At 35.9% G+C, this 21216-nt stretch overlaps 1 protein-coding gene across 1 annotated transcript in view; it reads left to right on the top strand.

Annotated features, from left to right (window-relative positions):
- Positions 1-20931, top strand: part of LOC131145084 (DNA-directed RNA polymerase 3, chloroplastic-like) — a 39749-nt gene extending 18818 nt beyond the window's left edge. The window contains exons 9-19 of the mRNA XM_058094153.1: positions 15-431; positions 881-931; positions 1670-1740; positions 5620-5704; positions 5846-5998; positions 6772-6846; positions 6955-7044; positions 7795-7842; positions 7930-8044; positions 12598-12701; positions 20152-20931. Of these exons, the coding sequence (XP_057950136.1) occupies positions 15-431; positions 881-931; positions 1670-1740; positions 5620-5704; positions 5846-5998; positions 6772-6846; positions 6955-7044; positions 7795-7842; positions 7930-8044; positions 12598-12701; positions 20152-20262 (1320 nt within the window). The 3' untranslated portion in view covers positions 20263-20931. The remainder of the gene's footprint in view (positions 1-14; positions 432-880; positions 932-1669; positions 1741-5619; positions 5705-5845; positions 5999-6771; positions 6847-6954; positions 7045-7794; positions 7843-7929; positions 8045-12597; positions 12702-20151) is intronic.
- Positions 20932-21216: the final 285 nt, after the last annotated feature.

The following is a 21216-nucleotide window of genomic DNA, read 5'->3' on the forward strand; positions in this document are numbered from 1 at the left end:
GTCATTTGAATCAGGTGGCTCGTAAAATGAAAGATGAGGAAGGCTTTTATTATCCCCACAATCTTGATTTCCGTGGACGTGCCTATCCCATGCATCCACATTTGAATCACCTTAGCTCTGATATATGTCGAGGCGTTCTTGAGTTTGCTGAAGGAAGGCCTTTAAGGAAATCAGGATTACGTTGGCTGAAGATACATTTAGCAAACCTGTATGCGGGTGGTGTTGATAAGTTTTCACTTGAAGGGCGCCTAGAATTTGTGGATAATCATCTGGATGAAATATTTGACTCAGCAGACAATCCTCTCCATGGAAATCGCTGGTGGTTAACAGCTGAAGATCCTTTTCAATGCTTAGCTGCTTGTATTAATCTTTCAGAAGCCCTTAGAAGCTCATCACCATATGATGTCATTTCCCACTTGCCAATACATCAGGTGAGTGCCTCAGAACAAACTTTGAGGCTGGATTAGTAAAAGAAATGCTCCAGTTTAAGGATGGCTGATTATTAACATAATTTAGCTTCCTTGAGGAATTATCAGAGTTTTACTTATTTATTTATTCTTTTTTTGGGGTGGGGTGGGGGGAATGCATGTTGCTGTTGGAATTCTCATCTTCAATGATTTGTAACTCAACCAAGACAAATGAATAAATATTATCTACATGGCCTACTTAGCTTAAATATATCCATATTTGTTGCCATTGGAGGACATTGAGAAATATGTTTTCAAAAGAACCACATATTGAGCTTCTTTAATTGGTTTCACAGTCATCTTCTTCATATTGCACCTTATTCATCTTTTTACTTTTGATTTAGTGTGTGTGTACATTTTGTACTCAGTATTTTGCTTGAATTTGATTGTTATGCAGCATTTTTCTTTTGTAGGATGGTTCATGCAATGGGCTACAGCATTATGCAGCCCTGGGTGGAGACAGTGTATGTTTACTGCTTGATGACTTACCTTTTTATTTTTAAACTTTCATGACATATTCTTCTGCATCTTTACACCTTTCCTTATTCATAATACTTTGTTTTTCCTGTTCTACACATAATTGAGGAACTTACCATCGCGAGTTTCCCTGCATGTTTATGGACAACACAAATTGTTGATCAGGGATTCATCTCTTGTCCCATTACCAGGTTATTGATAGGAATTAGGGGGGAGCCAGCGTCCTGAGTTTAGCTGCTTGGTCCTCAGGCTAGATTGGGGTTCTTTTTTATTAAAAAAAAGTTATAAATTAAGGAATTCGTTTTGGTGTTACAATTTAACATTAGGGGGCCCAATTTTGTCAAAACTTACTGCCTTAGATGTGTCAATGCCACTGGGTTTGTTTCTTCCAGCCTTTGTACAGGTCATCTTTAAAAATTTATATGAAAAAAATTCCCTCCAGAATTGGAATTGATCAAATCTAACTGTAATTTCTTAAGAACTTTGAAGTACCTGGATTTGTTATATTTTGGTTCTACCATCCCTGAAATTCCATGAATCAATTTCACTCCTGTTGCACACTTGCACCTAAAGTTTAATATGAAATTTATGTCCTTGCCCAGAGAATGGGAATATGTGACATAGGTCATCTTTGCTAGTTGGTTTTTGCTGAAAAATAGTATCTAACCATTTACCTTTGTTTTGTTCTTGATTGATACAAATCTTATGGTGGTATGCTATCTCAGTTAGAAGCAGCTGCAGTCAACTTAGTTGCTGGAGAAAAACCTGCTGATGTTTACTCAGAAATAGCTGCAAGGTCTAATATAGTGAGCATGACCTTATTCATAGTATTTTTTTTTTCTGTACAAAGCATCTGCTCCAATATATTTTTCTATTTTTTCCTTCACAGATAAACCCCTCAATGGCATGTGACCTGCCCTTTGTGGCATTTTCTTTACTTGGTTTGCATTGGTCATCTATCTCAATTATGATCGGGATTCAGGACCAAGATAATTGCACAAGATATAGTTATTACAAAATGATTGTCTATATCTTTCCCTCTCTCTTACATGCCCTAAGCATAGAAATTGGAGGAATGTGATGTAGGGTTTAGACATTGAATGATTAGGACTTTGCAGGACTTTGTACTGGAGAAAATGACACATTGATGCAGGGCCTATGTCCAACACAGAATAATCATAAATTCAGGTCTCGCTAAAATTAGTACATTGAGGCCTGCTATAGGCTTACAATGCAGGGAAAATAAGGGAACTACTCTGATAAACCTAAATAAAACTTAAAGATATTTTCAATATAAAATAACGTAAATAAAGAACAAAATAAAAATACAAAAATGAAATTTATCTTGCTTCCATGCCTCATCCTTCTATCCCAGTTAGAAACAATTGAATCCCGAATTTTAAATAGCTGAAGGATGAAGAAAAAAAATGCTGCAAGTACTTGAAGGAGATTAATGCATTTTTCCTGGGTTTAGAATGAAATAAGATTGTGTGATGAAAATTCTGTTGGAGTCATGGTTGAAAAATTTATATACAAGTTCATGTGGAATGATAAATTCAATTGGTTAGGCCTCAGGCTGCAATTTCAATGCATCCACCATTACCTCATGTATTCATTAGTTTCAGTGTTAAATTCTGTGCCACTTTTGCATGGACTCCTCTGCTTTTGTAGGCTAGAAGGGCAGCCTCTCTTCTCACTTTATGGATTAATAATGGACACGAGTACAACACTTGGAATCAAGTTTTTTCATCCTATCATCAAACTTGTCCAACGAAGAGGTGAAGGTAAACGCCATCTTTTCCTGCCATTTGGTTGGTTCAGATCTTCTTTTTGTCCTGTCAAGTGGTTCCCTTTTTTTAGGTCCAGTTTATATGAGTTGGTTCAATACGATATTAGGTCCAGTTTGGTATGAGAAACAGTTTGGGCCAACTGGAATGAAACGCTTTAGTCTGATTCTTTTAAGAACTCAAAACCAAATGAGAGGTAAGTTTTTCTTTGTCAACTCCACTGACCTAACAGAAGTGACGAGGACAAAAGTTTGTTTGCGATGACATGGCTTGCGAGTGACAGTGATGCTCCATGGAAGTTCTGTGAATGGCTATCTTATTAATGCTGTCCTTTGGTCAACAAAGATTCAGCCAGTGTGTCGCATGATAGGAAGATTTGAACGCGACAGCGAGACTCTGGGAGGCACTCAATGATGGAAACAATGAAGCAATGAAGGGCTTTGATCCGGCTGAGGTTGTCTAGGCTCCTGCGAGGGTAAGATTCTGGTAATTAAGAGATTCTGACAAGCTGAGGAAAGAACTCGCTGTGATTTGTCGCTTGAGGGGAATCCAAGAGAATAGTTGATGGATCTTCATGATTCATGGCTTTCTTTTTCACAATATGGTATATGGCTATCAGGTTGTTGTTAGAGATGGTAGTATGATGGTGGGGGTGATGAATGCCATTTATGTTAAACTCATGAAGCCTATGAATTTAAGTTGAAATTAAGTAGTAACACTGTTGAACATTGACAGCTGCGGCTGTTTAAGTTGAAATCACGAACCCGGTCAAATAATCTAGTCATTGACAGTTGTCTCAATCAGAGTTGGCTCTTGATTCAAGTCCAATGTCAAATACATTTGCGATTCAACTCTCCCTAAAACTAGCACATTGGAGGCCTTTTAAAGGCTTACATTCTCACAATGCTTGGAAAATAAGAAAACTACTTTTAGAAACCTAAATAAATTAAAATAGAAATCTTGAATAAAAAAATTGTAAGATCATAAGATATTTCCTAAATAAAATAAACTAAATAAAGAAAAATGAAAATCATATAAAACAAAATTACAATTTATCTTGCTTGCATGCTTTATCACAATTTTATTTTATTTTTTGCTTCAAAAGGCTTTCTTTTTCACTGGAGTATTTGCATTGTGATAGCAACTGAGTTCCACACTTAGTCTCAGCCAACCCATAAACAATAGAGGCTCCAAGCAGCAAAACAAAGGAATCACAAAAACATATAATTTGTATGAATAATAACCTACTCTTATAATGCCCTAGTTCCACTTCCACCTCCACATTAGAAGCAGTAGAGGGGTGGTAGCGTCTACTCTATAAGTTCTTGAGTATTCTACTACTACTACTAGCAACCTGGGGTTCAGCATTTGGGCTTCTTAGTTGCTCATCCAAGTTCCTAGGTTTTAGTCAGCTGCTTACAGATGGTATAAAAACAGTCCAACAGTTATTGCCACAATGTTATTATACTAATTGTTACTGAAATGGGGAGTCTTCATGTGACTCAAAAGCTGGTTACCTTTGAGTAGTCGGATAGTGGAGGAGAGCAGATTTGTTCCTACACCAGATGCATACCAGTTAGTACCTTAGTAGTTACTAGTTATGTCCATGAGGATGTCACAAATGGTGGGGAAATTGTGATACTTCACTAGTTCTCCTACTGTGGAAGATTATGGAACTTGGAAGGACAGCCTTGTACAGAAGGCCTTGAGCGGTCTACTATTAATAATTGGTGCTTAAAGCATTTGTCACGTGGTCAGTCTCATTCCAGTTCTTATGCCAATCTGCTTCTTGGGCCAATACTATTACTTTTCAGATCAAAGGAATTTGTCTATCTGTTGATTACATGCACACAACTTCTTAGGGTTCACATGCCTGTAAAAACTCCCTAGGGTTCACAAATATATAGCCATTAATCCTAATAATGAACTTGCTTAAAGAGAGCTGGGTCTGTCCTCCTTTGGAGGAAGACTTGTTAGATATATCGTTCGTAGGCTTTGGCAGAAGGAAGGATAGGGCAGCTTTATGGAAGTGCAATTTTTTTTTCCCTCAGTTTACGTGGAATATAGATGGAATGTAATATTCAGATATTTAATGGAAAAAATTAAATTGGATGTTGGTTTGTGAAAAAATTCAGTACCTGGCCTCACTGTGGAGTGTAGGTTATGAATTTGGGCAAGCTTTCTGGAGTTTCAAAGAGATTGGAGGAACACACTGAGACTTGATGATCTATTTTCTCTTGGATGTTTTTATTTGTTTATTTCTGGATTGTCTCAGTTTGTCTCGGGAGATATCTCACTTCCCCTCGTGTAAATTCTTTATGTATTAATGAAATATTCTTTTGTTATAAAAAAAAAGGTCCTAATAATAAACTTGATATGCTGCTTACACCCCCAAACTGCTCTACCTTGTGCCAATTGGCATCAGAGCATATGGCAAGTATTGGCTAGTGAATATAGTGAATGTTGTTAGCACAAGGCATTGCCTTAAAAAATTTGTTGAGTTGACTAACTCTATGGCCTCATCTGTTGCTTCCCTTTCAGTGTTGCTGCAGTATTAGTTGTTCTCATTTCATAGGATACGATTGAAAGTAAAAAGACAATTAAACAAGCACACAAATACATTTAAGATTATATTATTCACAAAATGCCTATGCCCAGAGAGGGGAACCATTAAAATTAACTAGTGTTAGAGGAGAATTCTACCCATTTAATCCTAACCCAAAAGATGGAAAACAAGCCATCATAATTCTACTCCAAAAAGTTGTGAACGTTCGTAACTCTACTCCAAAAGAGTGAATATGAGCTCTCTACATGCATGTGTATGTGTGTGTGCATCTTGTGTGTATCGTCATTATTTAAAGTGAGTTCTAATGAGAATTAATTGGCAGGGTTCAAAGTATCTTTGAAAGGGACAGCAAGAAGGACCCTGCAGTTGATCCCAGTGCATTATTAGCTAAGATCTTAATTGATCAGGTTATGCTTTTTCTTTCATTTTGTTGTTTTGTTTTAACTTTTGTGGGGGGGTTTGGTCTACAAAATGAGTAATTTAACTAGTCAAATCTATAATTTGTTTAGAGTATTTTCAACTGATGGTTTATCTTTGGAAGCTCTCAGGTGGACCGAAAATTAGTGAAACAGACAGTCATGACTTCAGTATATGGTGTCACTTATGTGGGGGCACGTGAGCAAATAAAGAGAAGATTAGAGGAAAAGGGTCATATTACTGATGATAGGCTGCTATTCAGTGCAGCCTGCTATGCTGCTAGAGTAAGCAACTAAACACCAAACAAAGGCTAGCTATGAAAAAGGGCACCAAACAATAAGGATTGGGTTCATATTGAAAAACTATTATAGTTGTCGCATACTTTAAAAATATCCTTCAAATTTCTAGTAACTAAAAATGAAATTGGAAGATGTTCTGAATTTCCTTGCACAATTTATATGGAAGTCGAGATTATTGTGAAATTGAGTATTTTAATTGGTATTAAATTCTAGCATGTCAACTATTATGGGGTCTATTGGTAATTGTAACTCTTATTGTGCATGTTTGGCTCTGTAGGAACTTGATTGTCAGATGTTCCCTGTTTTGGCAGGGAAAGACTAAAACTGACAGAGGACAAAAAAAAAAAAAAAAAAAAAAAAAAAAAAAAAAACCACAACTTAAGGCTATTTGAGGAGGAGCCACCTGAATGAGATTATCTTGAGTGACTTGAAATTTGTGCACCTAACTTGAAACCCAGAGCCCACATAGGCCAGACTAGCAGCATAGTCTGCTGCGCAATTCTCTAGTCATTTGTTTGAGTCCTGGAAACACCTTTTTTGCATGCACGGGGTAAGGCTGCATACAGAAAATCACCCGTCTCCTGCATTGCCCGGAGCCTCATGCACTGGGCTGCATTTGAGAAAAGAATTAATTGTGGTCTGATATGGAATCCACATAATGTTGCATTGTAGCACACTATAAATAGATGTTTATGTTTATCTTGAGTTATCTCATTCTGCATCCAAATATTTCTTTTTGAGCCCATTATTTCCTGCAGGTGACATTGACAGCCCTTGGAGAGTTGTTTCAAGCTGCTCGTGACATAATGTGTTGGCTTGGTGATTGCGCTAAGGTTTGTTTTCTCAGTGTATATTAGACAACTGAATTGCTTTGGATTTAGTATGTTCGAGCAAATAATCTGTCATGAATTCTGAATTGTTAGACAATGGAATTTTTGCAGGTTATTGCTTCAGATAATCAGCCTGTGCGATGGATGACTCCTCTGGGTCTGCCTGTTGTGCAACCCTACTGCAAAAGGCAACGACATCTTGTGAGTGTTTGAAATTAGTTTGCTTAAAGCAATGTAACAGGTTCATATCTGATGACGTTTGCAGCTTAAGTGCATAAGTAGTTCTTGCTATGATTAGATTTAAGACTTAAAAGAGTAAGAGGCCCTATTAATTGTAGTAGTATCTTTTCATCTGTTGCGTTCTTTTTTTGGGGCAAAGAAAGTCTGAAATCAAAGGAATTTTTATCTTGGTAGCTAGGTTATTTGCGAAAGATCTTCTAGGTGGAATCCACTGGGATTCCTGCTCCCTTCATTGAGGAAAAAAAAAACTGGAATATTTGGAAGTAGGTGCTTGCATTTCTTTAGACATGCGGTTGGTGTGGTGAATCAGCTGCGTCCAGAATGTGGAAGGAAACATATGCCATGATGGTTTCCTACTTCACTTTTAAAAAAAATGGTGCCCTAATTGTATTCTTTGCATGAAAGGGGTAAAACTGTCCATCTTTTTCTCCTAACTTGTTCTACCATCTTTAAGTTTTTTGTTTGACACCATTAGTTTGCTCTCTAATACAGATAGCAATTTGGAAAATACTGTAAACCTGAAATCATAGGAAGCTTCCTTTTACATAATGGCTTGACGTGGAAGATGCTCTGAAATCTGAATGTCACCTGAATCATAGGAAGCTTCCTTTTACATAATGGCTTGATGAGAAAGATGCTCAGAAATATGAATGTCGTAGAACTGTATTGGTGTCTAATAACGTGGTAATTGAACTGTGCCATTGGCTGCAGGTAAGAACTTCGCTTCAAGTTTTGTCATTGCAGAGAGAGGGTAACTCGGTATGATTATGTCTTTGTTTTGCAGCCTTTTCTTTTCAAGGATGATTTATGCAGTTTCTAATAACTTCCACTATCATTTTTATCCAGGTTGATGTTAGAAAACAGAAAACAGCATTTCCACCAAATTTTGTACACTCGCTTGATGGTTCGCACATGATGATGACTGCTGTTGCCTGCAGGGATGCTGGTTTGTGTTTTGCAGGTTTGTTTTGCTAGAGCTTAGACCAGGCTTAAGTTTCTGATGAGAAACAAGTCGGTTAAGATATAGAACCTCTAAATACATATAAACATAAGTTTACAAATACTACTACTCAAAATGCAACACTAGTGCACACGGGTCTATGTCATAATGAGGTCTTGAAGACATGACATAGCCTTCTTGCCATATTCAGAGACTATTTTTGTGACTTGAACTTGTGACCTTCATATTTGAGTACAACAACCATACTGTTAGGTCGAGGCTTGCCCTCTTAAAGAATACTATCATGTGAAACTAAACTCAATTGACTGTGGAGCTGTTGTGTTGGTCCAATGTGGCGGGCAGAAAAACAAAAAGAGAAAGGATGTAGCCACTTGTGAAGGTGGATCTTGCATCGGGCATGGAGCAAGATTTAAATTTTTGCTGGCATGGGCGCAAGTTACTTTTCCAAGCTTATTTATTTTTAAGACCAAGTTGTCTTGGGTTCGTATGTAATAGTGGGAGTTTCTTTCCCAAGGCATGCATGGTTGATCATGTAGCATGGCGGTTTTTCCTCCAAGACTCCTTACATATGACAAGTGCATGACTAGTCCTCCCAGGCATGCAAGAACATATGTTCAAAGCTATTTCCGGGATTTGGTCAAGAAGTACATAAATATTGGTGCATGGTTATTTTAATGGGTGGTTGGTCATTATGCACGTTGGGTCTATGAAAGGAAGTGATGTCTCATTGCTGTGTGAGAAATGACTGAAGGGTGTGCTTTTGTAGTGTTAAGTTCAAGCCAAAAGGAGAGTCTTTCTTATAAAGGGTTCACCTTGGGTCTTCTTCCTACACTTTTATTTTCTTGGGTTAGAAAAAGTTTGTAGGTTTTCATAAATTTTGGGGAGAGAAGCGTTAACTCTCTTAACATATAACTAAACCTTAATAGTAACTGAGATCTTGTTTGATTGCCTGTGGAGTAGTACTAGTGCCAAACCATGTAAATTTCTTTGTGTTGTAGTTGTTCAATTTTCATGTGTTTCTTGCGATTTTTTCTCATGCCTGTATCAATTGCAGTGGGTGTGTTTCTTGTGGCCCAACAGTGTGGTATTAGAGTTGTGGTGGTTGACAAAATCACTTGAAAGGAAAGATGGAGAAAGTTGGAAACAATTGGTTCGATGTCGAAGTTTGACAGCAAACAAACTTTGAACTATGGTAGCTACAGGTTGATGACATCCTGGTACAACTTGTGCAGCACAAACCCTTGCTCAGTATGCAGAAAAAGATGAAAAAAACATGTCCAATAATGACTGGGAAGAATGAACACGACAGTGTTTTCTTGAATCGTTCATAATCTGTTCATATTCTATCGGATGATATCATGTTCAATGTAAAAATTGAGAAGATGACTGCAAATTGTGTGAAATATTTCAAAGCTTTAATTAAGCTAAATCTCTCTTCAAATGGATTCTCTTGATGTTGAAGCTATCCTTGAAGAGCAGAGGCACCAAAGTCTTGAATTTTGTGACCTTAGTCAATTTGCAAGCTTTGATGTGACATTGCAAGATGAAGACTAGCTAGTAACTTTGCTTTGTATATTGTTGGATTGCTACAATACTCTTCATGACCTTGCTCTATTCCTAGGAAAAAAAATCAACTTGTATGATGCGACAACCACTTTATTTGCCAATTAACTTTGGAGGAATGCAACTGTTGACAGTTCTAGCTTGGTGGAACTGGAGCTCTTGCTGCTAAAGGACGATCAAGTGAACGTGGGGCATCATTGAGAAGCTGTTTAAAAGCCAGAATGGTAGACTTGTTTCTTAGCATTGTGAAAAGAAAGGGCACGTCAAGAAGGAATGCTAATATAAAATAATCAAGAAAATAAACGTGTAGATGAAGCAAATAAAGTAGAGAACGCCATCGTCATTAGTTGTGGCAATGAAGTGTACCTTGCTTGCAAGGGTTCTAATACTCCTGAAAAAATTAGCTTTTGATAGTGGTGCAGCTCATTGTGTGTGCTTGTGTAGATCATGGTTTGAATTTTATGATGTATATGAGAATAACTTTGTGACGATGAGAAACAACTCAAAATCTAAAGCCGCAGTAGTTGGTAGAGTCATAAAAATGTATGATGGTGTAAATTGTGTGATGAAAACTCTTGAATATGTCATGCATGTAGAGGGCCTGAAAGAAAACTTGATTTTGCTCTTGGAATTAGATTGGGAGGGTGTAAGTTCATTGGTCAAGGTGCATGTATCAAAATATCATAGGGTGCACTTGTGGGATGAAAGGATCCTGAGTTGGAAACTTTTACAAATTAATATTGATAGAAAAAGGTGGTGGTTCTAGTGCGTGGAAAAAGAAAATACTTTCCAAAAAAGAACTGAGGTGGTAGGAGCAACAACCAAATGTTCACTTTGAGGAAAAGTTTTCTGTATTTCAATAGAGAAGGATAAGCACATGAAGTTTCTTTATGTTTCAACTCAAGGTAAATTTGGTGGTATGGTAGAAAGAAGTGGCAATTGTCCATGTTATTTGCTTAGTGACAACATGGCATGTGTATCAGGTAGAGATTTGTTGAGTTGGTCTCACCCACTGGGATTTGAGCCTTGCATGGGGCATTAGCTTTGGATTTTGGTTGGAATTGGCATGGTTCCAAAGAAATGAAGTATGAAATAAAAAAAAAGGTCCATGGTTTCAATTTCATCTCTTTTGAATTTTAATACCAAAATAGTGGGGTTTATGGTTGTGTGGCTTTTTATCAGTATTATGGGGTTTATGGGTGGAATGTAATACTCGGATATTTTCTGGGAAAACTAAACCAAATGATGGTTTGGGACAAAATTAAGTACTTGGCCTCCCTGTGGTGTGTTAGTTATGGATTTTTTAAAGAGGCAAGCTTTCAAGAGTTTCAAAAATATTGGAGGAACACGTTGAGTTGATAATATCTTTTTTCTTGGGTATTTTTTATTTTATTTTATGTTTTTTGTTTAGTTTTGGAGTGTCTTAATTTGTTTCGGGAGATATCTCATTCCTCCTCTTGTAAATTATTTTTTCTATTAATGATATCTTTTTTTTTTTTTTGTTATAAAAAAAAAAATCAAAATAGTGAGGATAGCCATGATTCAATGGGTCAGACCCACTTACTTTTTCTTTTGTTGATTTCTAATTTTTATGATGGATTTGATTGGAATAATGGAAAATAGGAATATATGTCAATTCATACAATTTATCATTTTTCATTACAGTCCAACGCCAAGCATAATTTATTTTCAAAACCAAGTTGTCTTGGCTTTGTATGCATTTTTGGGCTTATTTCCAAGGCATGCATGTTTGAATGTGTGCTTGTGGGTTGTCTCCAAGAATCTTTACATATCATGGCTACCACACCCACGTGTGCAAGAGGCCATATCTCGACTTTGGTAAATAAACACATATATATTTTTGCATGGTTATTTTATGGGTTGGTCATTGTGCTTGTTTAATTTATAAAAGGGAATGGTGTCTCATGGCTGTTTAAGAAAAGAACAGAGGGTATGTTCTATGAAGTGTAAGTTCAAGCCAAAGTGAATTTGTCGTATAAGTGGTTCATCTTTGGTTCTTCCTTCCACACTTTTCTTTTCTGGGTTAGAGAAAGTTTGTGGGTGTTCACAAGGAGAGAAGTGTTAAACTTTTTTGTTGTGTTTCTTCACCTTAATAGCAACTAAGTTCTTGTTAGATCAACATAGGTCTAGTGCCAAGTCGGCATAGGTCTAGTGCCAAACCACATAAATTTCTTTATGTTGCAGATGTTCAATTTTCTTTCATTTTTTGTAATTTCATCTTGTGCCTTTTTAACAGCTGAGGTGTGGGTGATCCTTATGGCCCAACAGGAACTTACATTTAGACAGTTTTTCTTTTTATATTTTTGGCCATGTTTTCTACCTCTTCGGAGTTCTCTACTCACTATCTTGTGGGCCTCGTGCTCTCCTCTTGTTTCCTTTTTCTTTTCTGTGTGCGCACATAATTTTGTCAACATTTTTTACTGGGGAAGTTAACAAGATTTTTTGTAAGTTCAAAAGATAGAACGTATAAAAGGACATGGTAATGGTTGGTTAATATTTTCTTTGTATTTACACAAAAGTAATTACTTGGTCAGAGGTGCCAAAATGTGTTTTTTGTGATTTCCAGTTTTTTTTTCCCTTCAAGTAATGGAATTCTTTATATCTTCTTGATGATATTTTGTTCATGATGTAAGTAGTAACATCGTATATAATATATACTATTGAATTATCATGTTTGCAATAAAATACCATTTATATGTTTGTCCTAATATTCTTTTAATTTGATTTGCACCTACACCTTCTGTGGTGTTGAAAGCTTGTGACAGTGTCCTATTTGTATTAGATTCATTATAAAAAGTAAACTAAGAAGACTGCTTGCCACTCACGCTTAAATGTCAAGATAACTTTTCTGAAATTCTATTTTTGCGAAATGATTTTTAAATTGTACAATTTTTTTTAAAAAGTGAATGAGAGATGATTTAAGTATTTTGAAATATTCTTACATCTCTGTCTTCCAAATCTGTTTGCAGGAGTGCATGACTCCTTTTGGACACATGCATGTGATGTGGACCAGATGAATTGGATACTTAGGGACAAATTTGTGGAGCTTTATAGTGTCCCAATACTTGAAAAAGTAAGCTTATCTTGATCTAGTTCCTCCTCGCTATTGTTAATGCACAAGGATTTTGCAAAAGGCCATAATGCTTTTCTCCACTGTGGGCTAATTTGCATAATTAATTATGAAGCACGAAATAAACAGAAGTAAAGAAGAAAAGTATGTGGCTGGCCTGTGAGTCACAGATCAAGCTGCTGTCCTAAATGCAGATTTGCCTCTCTTCATGCTGGTGATACTGGCATAATCGCCTTCAAGATTAAACTGAGGCTACTGAGGCTTGCAAGGAATCTCTTACTACGGGCACTACACAGTTTGGTGATGGACTACATGATCAATTTGTCAAATAATACCTAGAAAATAGAGAAATATAGAGGCAGAATAGAAGAGAGAAAGCTTTTTAATGCAATGTTCTTGTGGTGATGTAGTGTCCTGTTTATAGTTAAGTTGGTGCCTATTTGAATCGGTGTGAGAGAGGGGTTGTACCCCTTCATTTAAAATTTAAAATTTTAAAAACAGCCAGGAGAAATTTTAAAGCTTCTCCAACAATACCCCCACAAGTTTTAAAACGTTTCAAAATGATAAAAATATAAATATATGGCCATAAGGAGAAGATAATGGGCAATATAAAATACTAATGGGTATGGATGTCTCTCAACTTGAATCCACACTTAGTATTAACTGTCTCCATTTAAGGAATCCACAAGGACCATGCCTTGAATTAGGTTCCTTTAGTCAAATTTCAACAAGTTACACACTATTCGACATATGCTTTGTTTGCAGGTTAGCACTATTTTAGACGTGCACTCAGATCTTCATTCTTGTGAAAATATTAGGGAATGCCCATTCTCATGGTTATGATCTCATGAAAGATTTCACCTAGGTGAGTCCTTCAAAGGCACATGTGATTGTACCTCACAGTAAAACCTGCCTTGGGCTCATTCATGGTTCATGTTCCTTCCTAAACATCACACTTATAGGGATGAGTACAAAATTATTTTATAGTTCTTTGCACGAGTCATGCTTTACAAGTTGTTTCTACTCCTGTGGGCTAAGCCCATCCCCCTCAATGAATCAAGAACGCCCCTCTTGGGCAAACCCTAGTAAGATTGTCTGCTAAATTTTTCTCTGATCTTTAGAAATTAATTGATAAACCATTTCATTTTAACATTCCTTTAACAAATTTATACCTTAACTACAAATGTCTTGACATTTTCTTATTATACTTTTGTAATTAAATCTATCAGAACTCTACCATCATAGTGTATATACAATGTAGATATAGGCTTAGTTACGATAGGCATATATAAAATTAGATTTTTCAACCATTCAGCTTCAGTGCAAGTAGTATCTAATGCTATTAACTTTGATTTTATTGTACTTCTACAAATAATTGTTTGTTTCTTAGATCTGAAGATATCGCTGTACCTCCTAAAGTGAATACATAGCCAGAAGTAGATTTAACATCCAGAGTATCTGTTATTCAACTTGCATCATCGTAACCTTCTATTACATCAGGGAAACCCCTATAATGCCATGGAATATTGAAATGTTCTTTTTCAATGTTTAAGAATTCTCTTCAAAGCATTCCAATGATCACCACTTGGATTTTTAGTATATCTATTAAGCCTACCTACTGCATAAGCTATATTTGGCCTAGTTCTATTAGTAAAAAACAACGAGATCCTATACCTGAGAGTATTTAAGTTGATCCATAGGATTTCCTAAGTTTGTTTTGTATTGTTTACCCATATCATAAGGGGTTGATATAGGTTTAGAGTGGTCATAATAGTCAAGTTTCTTAAACATTTTATTTATCACATTCGATTGAGTTAATAAAAGTCCATCTTGGGTTCTAACCAATTTCATTCCGAAAATTACTTGAGCTTTCCTAAGTCTTCCATATCAAAATTCTTAGACATAACTTTTTATGTTTATAACAACATTTACGTTAGTTCTCGAAACCAAAATATCAACGTATAAAAAAAACATAACATGTTTTTCATCAACTTTTTTTTTATAGTAAATGCATTTATCATGTTCATCGATTCTAAAACCATATTTTAGTATAACTGTATCAAATTTCTCATCCCATTGTTTAGAGGCTTGTTTTTAAACCATATGAAGATTTAACTAATCTACAAACTTTAATCTCTTTTTCTTTAACTATAAAATCCTCAAGTTGTTCCATATATATCCTCTAAATTTCCATTTAGAAATGCAGTCTTAACATCCATTTGATGCCCTATTAACCTATATAGATGCTAATGCTAACCAAACTCTAATGGATGCTAGCCTAGTTACTGGAGAGTAAGTGTCGAAGTGATCTATCCCTTTCTTTTGAGAATATCCTTTAGCCACCAGCTTAGCTTTATAGTTATCTATACTACCATCTGGTTTTAGCTTCTTCAATACACATTTAAACCTCTAACTTCACTACTAGGAGGTAAATCAGTTACTACCCGAGTGTTATTATGCAATATAGATTGAAATTCATCATTTATTGTTTCTTTCTGCAAGGGTGCATCTATAGATGAAATAGCTTCAGTATAAGTTATGGGATCTCCTTCTACTGTTTAGATATTGAAATCTTCCCATTAGTTCTTTTCTGTTTTAACTCTCTTATTCTTTTGAGGTTCAAATGATTCATTATTATCCTTGGGTGTTGCATCACCAAATTGTGTTTAAAGATCTGAAGGATTAATTTTTTTTTTTTTTATCAGCAAAGAAAATATTAATAGAATAATGAAGAAAAAAAACTGGCCATCAAGAAGATGTCAAACAAGTACAGAGAAACTAATGAAACAATACAGAGTCACTAAAGTACATCCAGAAAATTAAGAGTTACAAAGGAGTCTCTTTTTGGTGTTCCACTATGCCAGCAGGAGATCATAAAATCCATTTATCCATGACGGCATGCAAAGAAGTCTGCCATCAAAAGCCCTTCTGTTCTTCTGTTCCTTTCTTTCCAAACCATCCAAAAAATAGCAAGGGGAATAAGGGAAAGAGCTCAAGGGCTCTGTCCATCCTCCGTCTATGACTTCTGCCATGGCAAAAGATCAGTATAGGGAAGAGCCTTTGCTGCCTGCGAGCCAGGCAGACAACCTGCAATCATTTCCTTTGACTAGCCAAATCTTTGAATGGTACAGACTCCAACCACCCCTTCCCCCTGACTGACTTGTATAATCTGGATATTGGCAGACCCCCCTTCAAGTTGAAGATTTCGAATTGAGTTCTCGGCAAAATGAAATTTTGGTGAGCAAGGCAATTGGTGTTTCCTTTGAAGGTATGAGGAAAGAGCTTTCCCTCTCTTTGAAGAAATTGGAAAAAAGGGAAGAGATGAAGGGATGATTTGTGAGAAAAAGCAACAGAGCAGCAACCGTAAGAAAGGCATGAGGAGACATCTATTTTGATGAATTTCCAGACACTTGTGCCATAGCCATCGATCACCTTCCTGGAGTTCCAACCATTGTGGGGGAGGCTGTATTTAGTAGCAGTGGCTTCCCACCAAAAATAAATTTTTTCTGACATGAACCTCCAAAGCCACTTCTGCAAGAGTGCCATGCTGAAAGTAGGGAGGGATTTAAGGCCAAATCCTCCCTCTTGCTATGGTTGTTTGACAATCCCCTACTGGGAGGTTGGTGCTTTTGGTAAGGGTGAATCTGCTGACCTTGGAAAGATAACTTCTTTTCCAAACAGCCAGCTTCCTTTGGAATCTGCCAATTATAGGATCCCAAACACCATTATCTTTGAACTTGGCTCCCAGAAGGAGGTGAAGGTAAGAAACAGGAAAGAAAGCTTCTGAGGCTGCAGTCAAGGATACTTGCGTGGGGACCACAATCACAAGGCCCCATAGGAATCATAAGTCTTTCCCCAAGTTTGTCTTCAGACCTGTGACTGCTTCAAATCCAAGAAGGTTGCAACTAAGGTTAAGAATTTGCTCCAGATCATCCTCACATAATAATCAACAATCTTAATGTACATGACAATTGAAAAATAGTAAAAATATTTTGTAATTGACTTTTATTATTTTTATTTTTAAAAAAAATTATGTATATTTTTATGTTACTTATATTTAAATTCAAAAAATAATTTTATTTTAATTTCAATTAAAAATGTGTAGAAAATGAATGATTTAATCTAAAAAAAAACTATTTCTGGATATAAAATTTCTGGCAACAAGTTGGTAAAACAATTGCAAATCATAAAATCTAGTTTTCAATTTTTTCACAAACAAATAAAAACCAACAATAGAAACAAAAAACTAGCAATATAAACAAACACATTTTTATAAAATATTTCTTCACTGTGCTGAAACAAAAACAAAAAACAAAAAACAGTAATGATGCCAAACATACCCAAAAGTTTCCGAAATGTGATTGTTAATGTGGATGAATGGTGTAACATTAAAAGAAAAACTAAGGAATGAGTATATAGACAATAAGCAAAGCATAACACTGGTCGAAGACAAGATAAGGGAGGGGCGACTTAGATGGTTTGGGCCATTTGAATTGTAGGCCTAGCAGCACACCCGGAGAAGGAGTAAGTTATTGTTTTTGGTATAAAAAGGGGAAGGAATTGACCTAAAATAACTTAGAATGAGGGAGTAAGGGAGGATTTAATTAAGTTAGTAGAGGAAAATGCTCTTTATCGGGTGAATTGGCAGAAGAGATCATGTTGTTGACCACACCTAGTGGGATTTAAGGCTTGTTGCTGTTGCATATTTCACATTTTTGTGTATGCTCTATATTGTGTTTTGGCATTAAGTTCAAATCCATTAATCTTTTGATTTGACCATAATATGCATGTCCTAATCTTTCATGCCGAAGACAACAGAATTCAACATTTACTAAAGAAGATTCTTTATTCAATTGTGTAATGTTCAACTTGAACAATCTATCACATGCATAGAACTTACCCATAAAAACATCATTCTTAGTTATTACAATTTTGTTAGTTTCTAAAAACAATTTTCTACCCCTGCTTAACTAGCAAAGACCACTAACAAGATTTTTCCTGACACCAAGCACATGCCGCACATCTTCTGGAACAAAAATCTTTTTGGATTTTATCTTCAAATCTACTCTTTTTCGATTCCCAAAATTTGTGTCACTATGTTGTTTCCTAGGGTCACAGTTCCTTCACTTGTATCCTAATAGTGGAGGTCTACTAGCATATGGACTTCACCTTCTTGTTTCTTGTTTGTATACTTAGGCTTGTCTACCTCAGTCTTCCTATGGAAACAATTGTGAGCCACATGATTTGTCCTTCCACATATGAAGCATGGTCTATTCATCTTTCCTTTGCCTTGAGTATTCCTAGGATTAGAGTATATATTGAACTTATTTGATTGAGTTATCTTCTATCATTTGCTTTTGAAATTATACTTTTCAGGACCAAATTGTTTGAACCTTATGGAATCTTTATACTCCACTATTCATTTATAGACTTGTTATTCAACCTATGTTCTTCTATTCAAAGGATATTTAAGGCTTGGGTTAAAGCCAGTTGACCTTAGTCTATGCCTAAGACCCTTAGCAAAATCAGATCGCATAGAAGGTAATCTATCTTTTAGGCATGACCCTTTAAAATTTCCACTGAATTTGTAACCATTCTTCAACCTCCCTAAGATAGTTAAGAAACTGATGAATTTGTTATTTAATAGAAGTTCCATCTACCATAGTCTACTTATTAAAACTAGAGGCATTAAAATGTTCAATGCCAGCATCAACTATGCCATTTTCAGCCTCTTAAGTTTTCTGCACTTTGGCAGTTGGATATATTGGCAAACCTTGTATGAACAATCTGAAAGGACACTAAGAATTCTATTCTTACAATGATACTCTATTTGTTGGGAGTTGCACCAAGTAGATGGCATGACATTAGAATCATCAGTTTCTTCTATTGCTGAATTGAAGCCTAAAACAGATAATGACTTGGTTTTTCCTTTTAAAGTGAAGTCCATCTAATTTTCCAAGTTTTACACTTAAATCTTCATGAGGCCATTATAAGAAACACTAAGACAATTTCCCAGAATCTGTGAGGCAAATTTTAAAATATGCATCTCAAGAATAAATAAACCAAGCCTAAATAAGTGGGTTAATTAAAATTAATTTAGAGTAAAGATGTACACACTAACAATCTATCAAATTATAAAACTGAATCTAACAAAAAATAATAATGACAAATAAATAAGGAAAACAATGTTAAACTATCCAAGCAACGGAGTAGATGAAATACCTATGCTATGCTCTAATGGTGGTGCAGTTTCAAGGATTAAAAAAAAAAAAAAACAAATCAGTACAAATTATTGGGTATCCTAAACATGAAGAGACATCAATTGATAGGGGCTTTGAAAACATTTAAATCCCAACTTTGGATCAAGGTTTTGAAAATTGAAAACATTTATGTCCCAACTTTGGATCAAGGTTTTGAAAACAGTAAGTCCCAATTTCAGATCAAACCAGGATGTTCTGACAGCACAATGAAGAAAGGAAAAGAAAAAACAAATAAGCACACAATTTCCAGAACAGAAAATACCGAGATGGAAAGAAAACTAATTATACAAATTAACCCAAATCTACCTTTAGATTGTATACTTAATAATAAAGCATAAAAAAAAAAAACGAAATAAAGAAAAAAAAATATGTGGCTGGCCTGTGAATCACAAATCAAGCTGCTGTCCTAAGGGCAGATTTGAGTCTCTTTGTGCAGGTGATATTGGCAAAATCCCCTCCAAGAAAACACCCATGCTCGTAGCAAATCTCTTACTATCGGTGCGATGACAGTGTGATGTGAAAGCACTATCAATTTGCCCAATAATGAAGTAAAGAATTATAGAGGGAGAATAGAAGAGAGAGAGCTTTTGAATGTGATGTTCTTGTAGTGGTGGAGTGTCTTATTTATAGTTAAATTGGTGCCTATTTGAATGGGTGTGAGAGAAGGGTTGTACTCCATTTAAAATTTAAAATTTAAAAAATGGCCAGGAGAAGTTTTAAACTTGACAATAATACTTTATTTGACCTTTCACATATTGGTTTCTCTCTTACATACTGTAGTTGCATTTTGGGAGGCAACTTTTTGAAACATGTTAAGTGTCACCACAATGGTTTCCTGGGGCTTTCACACGTCGTTTGGTACTTCCAAGAAAAGAGGAAAGAGAATAAAATAAATGTGTATGTAAATATTTAAGCATACTTTGTGGCAATATGCAAAATGGTCCCTTTTTTAGTTTCTTCTACAAAGCATCACTTATATTGTGGATTTAATTCAGTAAAGAAATTAGTTATAATTTTCAAGGGATTTGTTTCTGAAGCCTTGGTGGAGTTTCTTGCCATTCTTCCCTGGAGTGCTATCTATTTATTTTCTGAAAGCACGAGCTTCATGGTTTTATCTATGTTTACAAATGGTTTGAAAATTTGTGTAGTTTTCTTACATTTAACCATAAATGTCCGGCTCTGATTATATGCAGTTGCTTGAAAGCTTCGAGGAATCACATCCAACCTTGACATTTCCTCCCCTCCCAGACAGAGGCAACTTCAACTTGCAAGAAGTTCGTGAATCTCCGTACTTTTTTAATTGATCCTACAGGCTCCATCAACATTGGCACTCCATTTGCACAAGTGATTACTTTTGGGCTCCAAGTGTACTGACAGCTGAAGCAGGCTATGAACTCTTTAGCTGGCTCATATGAAGTCATTGCAGGGGCAATGAGAAAAATTGAACCCATGTAATATCTCCTGTGAGTATGCAATCCTGAAGAGGATGCTGAAGCCATTTTCGGGATTAAGATCAACTCTAGTATGGAGTTGGCTGGTTCATTGAACGTTAGGGCCAGAGAAACTCATCTTGTGATTTGATCACGATCTCAGAAATCTTGAAAATCTATAGTGCACTGGTTGAGCTTTCTTGATGCCGAGGACAGATCTACATGTGGTAACATGTGATTCTGGAGCTGGACAATGATTCTGTCCGGAATGGTTTCTTCATGCTGCTAGATCAGGTTTTGATTTTGAAATAGTCAGGCTATTGATTTAGCATCCAGCGAAATTATTAGCAGAGGGGTTAGGTGTACAAAATTGTGTATTCCTGTGATGTCTCATGTAATGCTGTATGAAAAATAGAGAGGGTGTTGTGTTGCAGCGGAAAGATATAATCTAAACATGTACTATAATGTAATATATGTGGCCAAATGGCAAGTCAGTACTAATTGTAGCAAATAAATAAGAGGGAGCAATTTAGTTTGTCGTCAGTGTTTGTCTTCTCAATGTTGGATAAGAGCTGCCTGGACTAACACATAACAATGTCAATGGTAGTGATGGCTTGTATGAGGGTTATAAGCAGGTTTCTCTTCTACAGAAATTCCCTATTGGCGATGAACTTTTGAAAACAACCAACCCAAGTGGTTCGGCTCAAATTTTTGATTTTTTATTATGCACACTGCTCTTTAAATGGAGAAATGCAATTGTTAATGCTAGGGCAATTTGCTCAGTTAAAACTGTTGTTGCACGATTCGATTTTATCTGCAAAATTAAGT

The sequence above is a fragment of the Malania oleifera genome, chromosome 12 (assembly GCF_029873635.1).
Source record: "Malania oleifera isolate guangnan ecotype guangnan chromosome 12, ASM2987363v1, whole genome shotgun sequence".
Lineage (NCBI taxonomy): Eukaryota > Viridiplantae > Streptophyta > Magnoliopsida > Santalales > Ximeniaceae > Malania > Malania oleifera.